Source organism: Dama dama, chromosome 18, assembly GCF_033118175.1.
Source record: "Dama dama isolate Ldn47 chromosome 18, ASM3311817v1, whole genome shotgun sequence".
NCBI classification, from domain to species: domain Eukaryota; kingdom Metazoa; phylum Chordata; class Mammalia; order Artiodactyla; family Cervidae; genus Dama; species Dama dama.
In genome coordinates this window covers 83,646,783-83,662,432 of record NC_083698.1, presented here as the reverse complement: position 1 = coordinate 83,662,432, position 15,650 = coordinate 83,646,783, and the positions used below count along the sequence as shown (strand labels likewise).

At 36.4% G+C, this 15,650-nt stretch overlaps 1 protein-coding gene across 1 annotated transcript in view; it reads left to right on the top strand.

Moving 5' to 3' along the window:
• The window catches only part of IQUB (IQ motif and ubiquitin domain containing), a 72,763-nt gene extending 57,964 nt beyond the window's left edge, over window positions 1-14,799 (top strand). The window contains exons 10-13 of the mRNA XM_061166393.1: window positions 596-772; window positions 7,323-7,571; window positions 8,833-9,018; window positions 14,617-14,799. Of these exons, the coding sequence (XP_061022376.1) occupies window positions 596-772; window positions 7,323-7,571; window positions 8,833-9,018; window positions 14,617-14,799 (795 nt within the window). The remainder of the gene's footprint in view (window positions 1-595; window positions 773-7,322; window positions 7,572-8,832; window positions 9,019-14,616) is intronic.
• The last annotated feature ends 851 nt before the right edge of the window (window positions 14,800-15,650 follow it).

Genomic DNA, 15,650 nt, shown 5'->3' with positions numbered 1-15,650 from the left:
GTAGCCATTCCCTTCTCCATGGGATCTTCCTGACCCAGGGGTTGAACCTATATTGTAGGTGGATTCTTTAATATCTGAGCCACCTACTTTTTCACTTATTTATGTAATCAATTTGTTTATGGATATTTGGTTATTTCTGATTTTGAGCTGGTTTGAACAATGACTCCGTGCACATTTCTTTAAAGCACTTGAGTAGAATTGCTGGGTTGTATATTATGTATATCTTAAATTCTTCTAGATAATGTCAGCTTCTTTTCCAAATTAGTGTTATCCATCTATACTTACTGGATTTCCTGGTGGTTCAGCTGATAAAGAATCCACCTGCAATGCGAGAGACCTGGGTTCAGTCCCTGGGTTGGGAAGATACCCTGAAGGGAACAGCTACCCACTCCAGTATTCTAGCCTGGAAATCCATGGACTATATATGGGGTCGCAATGAGTTGGACATGATTGAGCAACTTTCACTTTCACTTTCATCTCTACTTATATTAGCATACTTTTGGAATCTAGTTTTAGCTTGTTTGGTGATAACTTTAAAAACTAACTTGATGATATTTAGTATTCTACAGAACATATGTTGGTGTATTTTATACAGGAACATGAATGTAAGCTGACTCAGGAAATCCTAGAATTGATTGACAGGGAGGTTGACCTTATGATGAGAGGAGTCAAACATCAGAATCTGGAAGGACTCAGAAAAAGGATTGCAACACTCTTTTTTCATTACATAAAAACACCTCTGTTTAATCCAGAAGTTGCAAGACACCTTAAGGTACTCTACCTTTTTTCCCCCCTGTATTCCTTTATCAGAATTCTATACTATAGTAAAATGAGGTATATTCATATTTTGCTTTGGTACTTTACTAGGGGTCCATGTGGAAGATCATCTTATTGATTAAATTTTCTTTGAATGATATTTTTTATGTTGATAAATGAACCATTTAACGTTTTCTGTTTGTATTTCCAACCTTGAATTCTCTCCTACTCTCTGGATCAAGTGTCCAGCTGAATACTGTACTATATTGAATACCTCACAATCTCTCACACTTTCAAGCTTTTGCACATTCTGTTGCTTCCTCCTGGAATGTTGTCCCTGACTTTGGCTAGCCAGCTCCTCTTTATTTTTTAGGACTCAGTTCACATGTACTCTTCTTCATTAGACCTCAGAGAGAGTTAAACTCTTCATTTCTGAGATTCTACACTCACCTTTGTGTCCCTTTACCACATAGTTATAATTATTACTGAACTGATTCACATAGATATCCTGCAAGAACTTCAAATGTAATATGTATTTGAATTAAATTGCTTTTTCCAACTCCAATATGCTTAGCTGTCTTTGGAGATTTTTCTTTCTAAAAACTTAGCCTTCTTACATTGCAAGACTATATAAAACACCTTTAGTAAATTTTTGAGGGGCTTATTAAAGAGTTTGAAATATTAATAGTGTTGTTCCAATGGTTATTTTTAGAGTAATAATCTCTAATAATTTAAGAAGCTGACCAAACATCTATTCTGCTTAACATAAGCAAAAATCTCAGTAGAAACTTTCAGAAAAAGTAAAATTGTTTAAATTTTTTATTCTTTCTTTTAATGAATTTTTGAAACTCAATTAGATTGCAGGAGAACTTTAAAATATAACAAAAGTTCAAGAGAAAAGTTGACCATCAAATTATTTATCATTGTTCTATTTTTCCAATCTACCTTTTAGTCTTCTATGGACTTACACAATTTTCATATGCTTGCGGTAGTATAATAGAATTCAATGTTCTATCCATTCACATAACATTATACTATTTTATTCACTTTTTAAATTTACCTTTGGTAAAATCCAATGTTTTTGATAAGTTTTGACAAATGCAGTGTTGTGTAATCAACAGCCAATAGCACAGTCAAGATAAAATAGTCTTTTCACCACCCTGAAATTCCCTCATTCTGCTACTTTGTAATCAGTCCTTCCCCTGGATGCCTAACCCTTGACAAACATTCAGCATTTTATTTCTGTAGTTATACCTAACCCTGTCCTGTAAATGGAATCATATGATATGTACAAGCATACCATGTTTTATTGCATTTCACTTTATTGAACTTTGCAGATGCTGTTTTTCTTTCTTTCTTTTTTTAAAACAAATTGAATATTGTGACAGCCCTTCTTTGAGCAAATCTATTGGCATAATTTTTCCAACAGCTTTTGCTCACTTTGTGTCTCTGAGTCACATTTTGGTAATTCTTAGAATGTTTCAGACTTTCTCATGTTTACTATGTTTGTTACAGTGATTTGTGGTCATTGATCTTTGATCTTGCTATTATAACTGTTTTGGGACTTCATAAACCTTGCCCATATAAGACAGCAAATTTAATTGATGTGTGTATTCTGACTGCTCTACCAACTGGTGGTGCTTCCTTCTCTCTTCCTCTCCTCAGACAACCCCTATTCCTTGAGACACAACATTATTGAAATTAGGCAAGTTAATAACCTTATAATAACCTCTAAGGGTTTAAGCAAAAAGAAGAGTTGCACACCTCTCCTTTTAAATCAAAAGCTGGAAATGATTAAACTTAATGAGAATAGGCCAAAAGCTAAGCCTCTTGCACCAGTTAGCCAACTTGTGAATGCAAAGGACAAGTTCTTGCAGGAAATTAAAAGTGCTACTCCAGTGAACACATGAGTGATAAGAAATTGAAACAGCCCTGTTGCTGGTATGGAGAGAGTTTGAGTGGTCTGGATAGAAGATCAGACCTACCATAGTATTTCCATAAGCCAAAGCTTGGTCCAGAGCAAGGCCCTAATGCTCTTCATTTTCTTGAAGGCTGAGAGAGGTAAGAAAGCTGCAGAAGAAAAGTCTGAAGCTCACAGCGGTTGGTTCATGAGATTTAGGGAAAGAAGCTCTCCATAACATACACGTACAAGTGCAAGTGCTCATATAGAAGCAACAAGTTATCCAGAAGATCTTGTCAATATAATTAATGAAGATGGCTACACTACACAATAGATTTTTAATATAGATGAGATGGCCTTATACTGGAAGAAGATGACAGCTAGGACTTTCATAGCTAGAGAGAAGTCAAATTCCTAGCTTCAAAGCCTTAAAGGACAGACTGACTCTCTCGTTAGGGGCTAATGCAGCTGGTGAGTTTAAGTTTAAGCCAGTGCTCATTTACTATTCTGAAAATACTAGGGCCCTTAAGATTTATTACCAAGCTATTCTGCCTGTGCTCTGTAAATGGAACAACAGAGTTTATATAACAGCACATCTTTTTCCAACCATGGTTTAGTTAATGTTAATATTTTAAGCACACTGTTGAGACCTACTGCTCAAAAAAAAAAAAAAAAAAAAGATTCCATTCAAAAGAAAAAGAGAAAAGCAACTAGTAGTATACAAGGAAACTCTTAAGACTGTCAGCTGACTTTTCAACAGAAACTTTGCAGGCCAGAAAGAATTGGCATAATGTATTCAAAGTGAAAAAAGGGGGGAAAAAAACTGCCATCAAGAATACTCTACCTGGCAAGGCTATCATTCAGATTTGAAAGGGAGATAGAGTTTTACTAACAACCAAAACTTAAATAATTCAGCATCACTAAACCACCTGTACAAGAAGTTTTAAAGGACTACTCTAAGCAGAAAAGACTACAGTTAGAAATAAGAAAATTATGAAAGCAAAGGTCTTATTAGTAAAGGCAAACATACAGTAAAGATAGTAGATCAACCTCTTAGACAGCTAGTAGGAAGGTTAAAAGACAAAAGTAGTAAAATCATTTATCCACAATTATCCACATTTATCCACAATACTTATTACAATAAGTAATAAAGGGATACAAAAAACAAAAGATGTAAAATATAATGTCAGAAATATTAAAAATGGCAGTGGTGGCTGGGGGAATAAAAATACAGGGATATTAGAACATGTTTGAACTTAAGGGAACATCAACTTAAAAATGATATATGTTGTTGTATATTAACCTCATGGTAACCACAAGCCAAAAACCTGTAATAGATATACACACAAAAGAGAAAATCCAACCACAACACTAAAGAAAGTCATCTAATCATAAGAGGAAGAGAACAAAAGAAGAAAGGAGCAACAAAAACAATAATAAAAAACTATAAACCAACCAGAAAACAATAAACAAAATGGTTATAAGTACATCCCTATCAATAATTTCTTTAAATGTAAATGGACTAAACGCTCCAAATAGAAGACATAGAATGACCGAATGGATAAAAAAATACAAGAGCCATGTATATATTGCCTACAGGAGACTTTCTTCAGATCTAAAGAGACAGACAGACTAGAGTGAAGGGTTGGAAAAGGGTATTCCATGCAAATGAAAGCAAGAAGGAAACTGGGGTGCATGCTTAGTTGTGCTTAGTTGCTCAGTTGTGTCCGACTCTTTGTGACCCCATGGACTTTAGCCCGCCAGGCTCCTCTGTCCATGGGGATTCTCCAGGCAAGAGTACTGGAGTGGGTTGCCATGCCCTCCTCCAGGGGATCTTCCCAACCCAGGGATCAAACCCAGGTCTCCTCCATTGCAGGCAGATTCTTTAATGTCTGAGCCACCAGGGACAAGATAGACTTTAAAACAGAGACTGTGCTAAGACAAAGAAGGACATTACATAATTATAAAGTGATCAATCCAATAAGAAAATAACAATTGTAAATATATATGTATCAAACCAGGAGTAGCTAAATACATAAAGGAAATGCAACAAACATAAAGGAAAAAATTGACAGTAGCACAATAATAGTAGGCGATTTTAACACCCCACTTCTATCAGTGGACAGATCATTGAAACAGAAAATCAATAAGGAAACAGTGGCCTTATATGACATTTCAGACCAAATATGTATATGAAACATTCCATCCAAAAGCAGTGAAATACACAATCCTTTCAAGTCCTCATGGAACATTCTCCAGTCTAGATTTCATGCTAGGCCACAAAACAAGTCTCAGTAAATTTAAGAAGACTGAAATCTATCAATCATCTTTTCAAACCACAATGGTATGAGAATAGAAAATCAGCTACAAGAAAAAAAAAAAACTGCAAAAAACACAAACATTGGGAGGTTAAGCAATGTGTACTAAATGACCAATGGTTCACTGAATAAATCAAACAAAATTAAAAAAATACCTGGTGACAAATAAAAACGAAAAGACGATGATCCAAAATTAATGAGATGCAGTAAAAGTAGTTCTAAGAAGAACGTTGATAGTGATAAAAACCTACTTCAGGAAATAAGAAAAATGGCAGAATAAGCCACCTAACATTACACCTATGCAAACTAGAAAAAGAAGAACAAACAAAACACAAAATTAGTAGAAGGAAAGAAATAATACAAATCAGAACAGAAATAAATAAAATAGAGATTAATATCAATAAATCTAAGAGCTGGTTCTTTGAAAAGATAAACAACATTGATTAACCTTTAGACAGACTCATCAAGAAAAATTGAGGTACCAAGTCAATAAAATCAGAAATAAAAAAGGAAATAAAGTTACAACCAACACTACAGAAATATAGAGGATTATAAGAGATTATTATGAACAGTTTATACACCAATAAAATGGACAAACTAGAAGAGATAGATAAAATCTTACAAATATATAGTCTCCCAAGAATGAATCTGGAAGAAATAAAAATAATGAACAGACCAATTACCAGTAATGAAATTGGATCAGCAATCAAAAATTCCCAACAAACAAAAGCTCATGACCAGACTGCTTCACAGGAAATGGTGCTAACCATTTAAAGAATTAGCATTTATCCTTCCCAAACTACTCCAAAAAGCTGAAGGGGAAAGAATATTTCCAAACTCACTCTTTGAGGCCAGCATCACCGTGATACTGAAACCAGGCAAAGACATCACAGAAAATTACACACAAATATCACTGATGAACATGCATGCATAAGTCCTCAACAAAAGGCTAGCAAACTGAATTCAACAACACACTAAAAGGATCATGCACCGTGATCAAGAGAGACATCTCTGGGATGCAAGAATGTTTCAACACTGCAAATCAGTGTCATATACCACATTAACAAATAGAATGAAAATTATATGATCATTTCAGTAGATGCAGAAAAAGTTTTGACAGTCTTCATTGTTTATTTGTGATTAAAATTTCTCAACAAAGTGGGTATAGAGGGAACACACCTCAACATAATAAAGGCCATATATGACAAACCTACAGCCAACATCATACTCAATAGTAGAAAGCTGAAAGCATTTCCTCTATCATCAGGAACAAGAAAAGGATACCCACTTTTGCCACTTTTATTCAACATGATATTGGCAGTTCTCACCAAATCATTTTGTCAAATCATTGTGTAGAACATCTGAAACTAACATAATATTGTACATCAACTATATATTTTAATACTTAAAAAATCTAATAAATATAAGACCTTCCACCAGAAAAAAAGAAGACTCAGATAGCATCTTTGAGTAAGAGTACTTTAAATTAGTGTATCAGATGAGGTAATATCCAAAACAACTTGTACAACTCAATAGCAAAATAATTTTAATCCAATTTAAAAATGGGCAAAGGACCTGAACAAACATTTTCCTGAAGAAGACATACAAATAGTTAACATGTATATGAAAAATTGTCACTCATTATCACTAATCATCAGAGAAATGCAAATCAAAACCACAATGAAATATCACCCCCTCAATGTTAAAATGTCTATTATTAAAAGATAACAAGTATTGGCAAGGATTTGGAAAAAAGGGAATCCTTGTGTACTGTTAGTGGAAATGTAATTTGGTACCGCCATTATGGAGGTTCCTCAAAAAATTAGAAATAGAACTACTATATAATGCAGAGTTTCAAAGTTTGAACACTGATGAATATCAACCTAAATTTAGTGTGAAGGTGGAGTGAAATGAGAACACTTGTTTTAATGGGCTTTTATTTATATATAAATTTATATACTGCCTGTAAGAAAAATTAATACAGAATAGCACCAAAAATCTAAATTCTTCTTAAAAAAAGTGTCAAAGGACTTTTTTCCCCTTCTTTTTGGAAGGTTTTCTTACTATTGCAACTCAAAGCCTCTACCTACTCATTTTTTTCAGCCAGTTAATTTTCTAGGTGATTTTACCACATGTATCTAAAAGTTGATGAACAATAGATTTTTAACATTTTGACAGAGTGAATGAAATGACTTGAAATTTAAATTTTGCATAGATTAGAAGTTAGGGAAAAATATAACTTTAAAATTAACCAAATATTTATCTTATTCTAAGATAAGTTAGCCATTAACGTTTGGCCTGGCTATTAAACTTTTCTTTCTTTCTTTCTTTTTTTTTTACTTGTTTAGGTCCCTCAGGACCCATTGAAGTTCTATAAGAAAATTTACTTTTGCCACAGTTGCCAGCTCTATTTGCCTTCTGCAGAGTTTCCTATATCATCCACCTCACACCGCATTTACCAATGCCGTCAGTGCATTAACCTTGACAATGAGAGTCGAAAACGAGAATCATATTTAAAATACAAATGTTTACTTCAACGGCTCTACTGTTCAGAAGCTGATTATGAAGATGATTCTGAAATTGCTTTCCTGATACAGGTATGATGAGTAAATGTTGCCAATCACGGATGAAACCTGTTCATTGATTTTACAGAAAAGATTTCTGCTTTCCCATCCAAGCCTTTTAAAATAATGATTCTTCTTCCTGTGTTTATTCTTTCTGAAGCTTGCCCCTCTGGCAGTCCTAAGTTTATATATGCAGTCTTCTTGATAAAAAGTCATTTCAAGAGCTGTAGCTAATATAGTTTAAATTTTTAAAAAGTTTATAAGCAGTTATTTCATTTACCCCTTTCCCTCTTTTTTTTCACTAAAACAATGAAGTTTTTAATAACACTAAATGAATTGCTTATTCTTTTTCACATCTTAATTTCCTAATTTCTAAAATGGGAATAAAATGATCTGCAAGTAACCCTGAGGATAAGCTGAAAGTTACTAATGAATTTTAGAAAGTACTTAATACCATATAAATGTAAGGTAAAATTAGCATGTTGGAAGAAACACACACTGCTTTCTCTGGATGCAGTCAGGATTTTGAGACTGGTAACATAGTTTGAACAGAGTGAGCAGAGACTGGGCTTCCCTGTTAGCTCAGCTGGTAAAGAATCCACCTGCATTGCAGGAGACCCCGGTTCGATTCTTTGGTCGGGAAGATCCCCTGGAGAAGGGATGGGCTCCCCACTCTAGTATTCTTGGGCTTCCCTAGTGACTCAGCTGGTAAAGAATCCGCCTGCAATGCGGGAGGCCTGGGTTCAATCCCTGGGTTGGGAAGATCCCCTGGAGGAGGGCATGGTAACCCACTCCAGTATTCTTGCCTGGAGAATCCCCATGGACAGAGGAGCCTGGCAGGCTACAGTCCATGGGTCACAAAGAGTCGGATACAACTGAGCGGCCAAGCACAGCCCACACACGTGGGCTCTGAGAGGCTTCCCTGGTGCCTCTGTTGGTAAAGAATCTGCCTACTGTGCAGAAGATCTCCTGCAACGCAGCAGACCCGGGTTTGATCCCTGGATCAGGAAGATCCCCCGGAAATGGCGACCCACTCCAGTACTGTTGCCTGAAAATTTCCATGGACAGAGGAGCCTGGTGGGCTAAGTCCGTGGGGTCCCAAGAGTCAGACACAACTTAGTGACTAAACCACCCTCACCATGTGCACTGAAAACCTCATGAATAATGTTTCCCTTTAAAAGATACACTCAATTTGTTTTCTCAAGGGATATAATAATCTTACAGAAATTTTGTGTTTAGAATAAAATTTTATGTTTAGAATATTTTTATTTTAAAAATATATTTTGACATGCAGCTACAAGATATTCAGTACCTGACAGAGAATATCTGGGCATCCCAGTCTGTGCTCAGTGCTTGGAAGGATCTCAATGATCTGGTCATGGTCAGATGGGATAAGTCTGTGGAATGGTCTCCCTGGAACTGCATTCTTCTTACCAAAGATGAAGGCGCTATTCATCTCAAGCTAAAGAGTATTGAAGAGGTAAGAAAGTCAATCTGTGACCTTAGTTTGATCACTGGAATTATTAGAAGTAACTTGACTGCCTTTTAGGGCTTCCCTGATAGCTTAGCTGGTAAAGAATCCAACCACAATGTGGGAGATCTGGGTTTGATCCCTGGGTTGGGAAGATCCTCTGGAGAAGGGAAAGGTTACCCACTCCAGTATTCTGGCCTGAAGAATTTCATAGACTATATAGTCCATGGAGTCGCAAAGAGGTGGACATGACTGAACAATTTTCACTTTCACTTGACTGCCTTTTACTACATTCCATGCATAATTTGAATAGTTTCATTGGATTAAGCAACAGAGAACCCATGGATAACAGTAACACATACCTGGATGGTATGTATGGCAGAGATTGAAATTTAAAGGAGGTTAAGGCACATAAGAGATAAAGATAAGACATCTGGAAGTCTTACAAGTACCTAACATGAAACCACTACCTCCTAATAATAGCAAGTTCAAGCACATTAGTACCACAGTAAATTTCACAAGAGCTAGGGATATTGTTTAGTTTTTGTGTGTCTATATCTCTAATACTTACAACAGTGTGACAGAGTAGATAATTAATATGTATTTGTTGAATGAATAAATGAACACTATCACCAGATAGGTATTATGGAACCTAGAGTCTGTCCTTTGATTATTCACAGGTCTGCCTAAAAGCACACTAACTTCTCAAATAAGTTCGGTTCATAATTTTGTGTCCTAAATGGCAATCCTACCGATGGGGTGTGGTTCTGAGGCTTAATTTTTCATTTGCTTCCAACTAGCTAGGAGTGGGGAAAGTGCTATAAAAATTAAACACCATTTAATTTCAGTAACTTACAAGATGCAATCTGTAAAACATTTTGATGAACAGAATTGAGGGGTCCCTGATGAGTTCTTAGAAAGCTCTGTTTGCACGAAGTAAACCTATGATCCCAACAGCTGATACTGAATCTCTGCTTCCCACTGATTAAATTGCTGTACTTATTCAATGCAAGATGTCAGCTAAGGGAAAATAAAGAAATGACTTCAAACATAATGGTCGTTTTGAATCGTGCTCTTCCCTGTACATGTTTTTACTGGGGAGGGGTAAGGTGTAAAGAGGAGGAAGTAATTAAATTGTTCGCTTTTTTGAATAATTTTCCAGTAGATGCCAGGATAAGAAAAATTTCACCCTAGGGACTGGAGGAAAGGGTAACAAACTGAAGCCGTGTTAAATATTATATTTAGTGAACTAAGCTGCCCCATAAATATTTAATCACTGGAAGCCTAGCCAATACTAGCAGAATCATTTCATATAGGAGCCATAGTGGAATTGAAGTTCATTCCCAAAGGTGATATTCCACTGCTGCTTCAATTAATGCGCAAACTCCCTTTGTGTATTTAATCAAGTTACTGCAGTATCAAATTAAATGTTTTATTCACATGCGTTTCTAATTTCAGGATCTTATTGAATTTCTGTAAATAGAGCTCCATTTACACTAAGTAAGCCTAGTGTAAATAAAGAAATGACTTCAAACATAATTGTTATTTCAGACAAACTAAAATAAATTGCTGTTTTATGGTTTTGGGCTGGTGTATTCTTTTAAGTATTAATATTCATCCTAGTTAAAGAAGAGTTTATGTCTTGTGGCAAAGTAAAGCGTTTCCAGAATTTCCGAAATACACAGAGCTATTTACTATCAAAGGGCTTCCCAGGAGGCACTAGTGGTAAAGAACCCGCCTGCCAGCCCAGGAGACATAGGAGAGGCAGGTTTAATCCCTGGGTTGGGAAAATCTTCCGCAGGAGGACATGGCAACCCACTCCAGTATTCCTGCCTGGAGAATCCCACGGACAGAGCCTGGAGAGCTACAGTCCATAGCGTCGCAAAGAGTCGGACACTACTGAAGCGACTTAACACACGTTTGCTATCTCATTGAGAAAAAAAGATACTTAAAAGTTAAAATAATCTTGACTCCTAGTCATGACACAAACTGTAGGGAAAGCATGGAGAAAGGCTTCTGTTCTCTGAACTGCGTATGAGGCAGGTCAGTTTCTCACAGTGTGCACATTGGCCAAAGTAGGAAAATGGTGGACTTAAAGTCAGGAGACCGGACCCAGTATTTCCCCATCTGTCACTGAGGATCCACAGGACATTAGGACCCGCCTTCTTTGCTTTGAAAATTTTATAAAAGTTAGCTAAAAACATGGAACTGGCTTAGAGGATTAGAGTGCTATGCTTAGTCGCTCAGTCGGGTCTGACTCTCTGTGAACCCATGGACTGTAGCCTGCCAGGTTCCTCTGTCCATGGGATTCTCCAGGCAAGAGTGCTGGAGTGGATTGCCATTTCCTCCTCCAGGGGATCTTCCTAACCCAGGGATCGAACCCAGGTCTCCCTCATTTCACGGGGTCTCTTTACTGTCTAAGCCACCAGGCAAGTCACAGAGGGTAAGAGTAGCCTTAGCTTTGAATTCTGATTCTATCACTTATGAGTTGCAAGAAGTTGGGCAAGTTTGTTACTGTCTCAATACCCCAGTTTTCTCATATATAACGTGGGGATAATGAATATTGGATTTTTTTCCATATTATATTATTCTTTAAGAGTTACTTATTGTTCCTTTTATTGTATATAATATAATTTGGTATTCTCATCTTTAATGATTGACTGGGCTTTGTTTATGCACTTTGAAAATCTATAAGGTTCTCTACATGTATTGTTTAATGTTGTATTAATATTAATATAACAGAAATGTGTCAGTATTCCTTAAATGAAATATGGGCTAAGAGTGTTGGGAGGAGGTTAGATGAGGGTTGTTTTTTTTTCTACCACACTGTGCAGCATGTGAGATCTTAGTTTCCTGACCAGGGATTGAACCCGTGCCCCCAGGAATGGGAGCATGGAGTGATAACCATTGGAATGCCAGTGAACTCCCTCAGTGAATTTGTCTGTAGAGAAGAATTTTTTTTTATTAAAGTATAGTTGATTTATAACATATAGTTAGTTTCAAGTGTAAAACGTGTTTCAATATTTTTATAGATTATATTCTATTTGAAGTCATTATAAAACAATGGCTATATTGACCTATGCTGTACAATATATTCTTGTTGCTTATCTATGTACACACAGTAGTTTGTGTCTCTTAATCCTCTCTTGCCCCCACACCTTCCTTTTTCCCACTGATAGTCACTCGTTTGTTCTCTGTATCTATGACTTGTTTCTGTTTTGTTTTGTTGTGTATATTTGCTTTATTTTTTAGATTGCACAGGTAAGTGATAATATAAAGTATTTGTCTTTCTCTTTCTGACTTATTTCCCTAAAGCATACTACTTTCTAGGTCCATCTGTGTTGCTAATGGCAGCTTTTCTTTCTTTTTTAATTGAGTATTATTCCATTGTGTATATATGTATACATACCCTAGAGAGGAAACCTTAAAATGAGCCCAGGATACTTTCTGCTTTCTGTAAGAATGCTATGTCCTCTGGTTCCTTTTCTCCAGGGCTTTCTTTACCTTAACTTGACACTGTGGAAGCATCTTTAGTAAGGAGATAGCTGACCTTTCAGAAAACAAATTTTAGGAGGAGGTACAGGTAGTATTTGTGATTTGGTTGAAAAGAAGAGTCAGGTAAAATTAATAAAGAGAATAGATGATGTTTGTTAATTCAACCAGAATCTGCTTTTGAATCTGAGGGTTACTGTGATAAGTGCTTGGGGAAAAACAGAGAAATCTAATGGACACAATTCTTGATCATTTCAGTTGCATTTGAACTTAGCTGTAAATAACAAATTAAGCAATTTGCAAGCAAGTTAATTTAACAAATTAACCAAATATGGGGTTGCTTTTCTCATATAACAGGAATGCAGAGTTTGGAAATGACAGGGTGGTATGGTAGCTCTACAACGTTCTCAAAAATCCAGGTCCTCTAACTTCTTCCACAGCCGTATTTAAACTTTGGCTTTAATCATAATGATCGTGTACTCTTAGAGATAGATAGCTACTTTATCTCCTGCATTATACCCACCTCCGAGATACAGCAAAAGCCTAAAGGTACTTGACAGGTGAGGCTTCCCACTCCCAAAGAGCTTCCCTGTAAGCTTTATCCAGTGACTTCTTTTTAAAAAATACACACACACACAAAAAAATAATAAAATAAAAAATGTACACATGTACATGTGTGTGTATATATATATTCACATATATATATTTCTGCCATGTATATATATATGTGTGTGTATGTATATATGCATATATATATATACATACACATATACATGAAAGTGAAAGTCGCTCAGTCATGTCCGACTCTTTGCAACCCCATGGACTATACAGTCCATGGAATTCTCTAGGCCAGAATACTGGAGTGGGTAGCCTTTCCCTTTTCCAGTGGATTTTCCTGACCCAGGGATCAAACCTAGGTCTCCCACATTGTAGGCAGATTTTTTTACTAGCTGATTCACCAGGGAAGCCCAAGAATACTAGAGTGGGAAGCCTATCCCTTCTCCAGTGGATCTCCCCAATCCAGGAATCCAACCTGGGTCTCCTGCATTGCAGGCAGATTCTTTACCAACTGAGCTCTCAAGGAATGCCAGAAACTTGTCATGTGATCAACCCTAGCTATAATAAAGGCTAAGAAAGCCGAGCATGTCACAGAATACAAAATCGGGCCCCTGTGTAAAATCAGGCCTCTAAATATGAATGGAAGAGAGAATGAATATTAGGTTGGCAACTTGCAGTGTGCCCCTTTTATTAGAAAACAGATGTTTTCTTTGCCTGTAATGTGGCAGAGCTACCTAACAGAGAAAGTTCAAAGTGCTGTTACAGCTGTGGAGAGACAGGAAGTGTAAATATTAGTTAATAACAAAGAAAAATGGAAAGGCACAAAAATTTGTTAAAGGCATGAAGATTATTTTCTGTTTAGAAGACAGAAGAGGAATAGTGCAGGAGCTCATGTCTGTGATCGTAAAAGGTGACAGAAAAGAAGTTTACATGGTCACAGCACCACTGTTTATTTATTTAATTTTTGTTTTATTATTGGAGAAAAGTTGCTTTACAATGTTGTATTAGTTTCTGCTGTACATTGTGATCTTTATTTTGAACTCTGGAGATGTAGAGGGAAGGACAAATTTTAGAAAAAAATTCAAGTTGGTAATTGTATCAGTATTGAAATAGATTTAAAGAGAACCATGGTGACAAGAGCATTCACACAAAAATATTGATTGACTGTTTACCTAAGGTGACCAGAGACACATGTATGAAAAAGACCCAGTTTGAATCTTTAAGGAGTCTTCTTTATTATCATGGAAGAGACTTGCAAGTAGATAGTGAAGTCCAAGGCAGAATGAATTAAATATTACATTTAAAAATATATGAAAGTGCTTGCAGGTATGGAAGAAGGAGGAGTTAGTTTGGACTCAGTTCAGAGGGAAAATCTAGAAAGACTTCCAGATTTAAATATCAAAAGCTGAGCCCTGTAAAATGATGGACAAAGTGAGGGGAAAAAAAGTTTGCTGAGCTGAAAGAACTGACAAGCAAAGGCACTGAGGCATAAAAGTGTTTTTGTTTGGCAAGATTTATCTGTGACATTTAATACAATCTGATTTTTTTTCTTTTCAGGGATATGAACCCTTGTTTATTCACAAGATCAAACACAAACACTTCCTGGCTAAGAACTATTTTTCTCAAATTCCGCTACTGGCTTCATTTTTAGTTGATGATGGTGAAGTAGAGGAAATCAGAAAGAAGCATCAGTCAGAACCAACAACTAAGATTTTAGAAGTCCAGAGGCCTGGTCCTTAGAAGATCCAGGACTCTTTGTTTGATGATCATAATTTTTGTCCACTGTTAATAGAGTAATACAGAGGTCACACAACACAGTAGAATTTTATCCTTTTATTGATTTTAATTGTTATCCTGTCATAAGTTTTATGGCGAAAACATCCTCAATTGCTTTATTGTTAGAGAGTGTGAAATTTAAATATAATTTTGTTACTGAAATTAACAAAGAGAACATTTTTTTTTTTTTACTTTTTCTACATTAATTTATTTAAAATTTCATGTACCTCATATCAGAGGTAAATCAATAGACAAACATTCCGAGAAGGGCAAGTAGAGGACTGTGAGCATTCCCCTGTTGCCCTGGAGTAAGGCGTCTGACTATATAGCACATGCTCACAGTGACGGGAGGCTGGTGGAGTACAAATGAGGTGGGGAGCAACCAGAGCCGTTGGGTCCTACATGGAGAAGGGCAGACCTCAATTTAGGGCTAGGAAGAGAACCACAAAGAGTGAAAAAGATAGGCTCAACAGCAGAGAGACTTTCCTTAATACAGTCAGGTCTTCTGGTAAATTCTTTTCCATCTCGCTGAAACTACAGCTCTCTTTTGACACAAACGTCCAAATATCCACAGCAGAAGGCGCGGGAGATGGTGTCAGGCTGGAGGGCAGTCAGCGGGGAAGAAGTTCAGTTGTGGCCTGCTATTACAGAACCCTGGCCTCGGGATACCTGAAAGCAACTAGCTAAGAAATTCATTCCCCTGCCTTTGAAGTAAAGTATCTGCATTCCTCTAGTTTATTACCTGATGAGCTCACCTCCCCTAGCCCACTAACAAATGAAAAACCACAGAAGGGGTTTCCTTCCTTCTCCTTCAG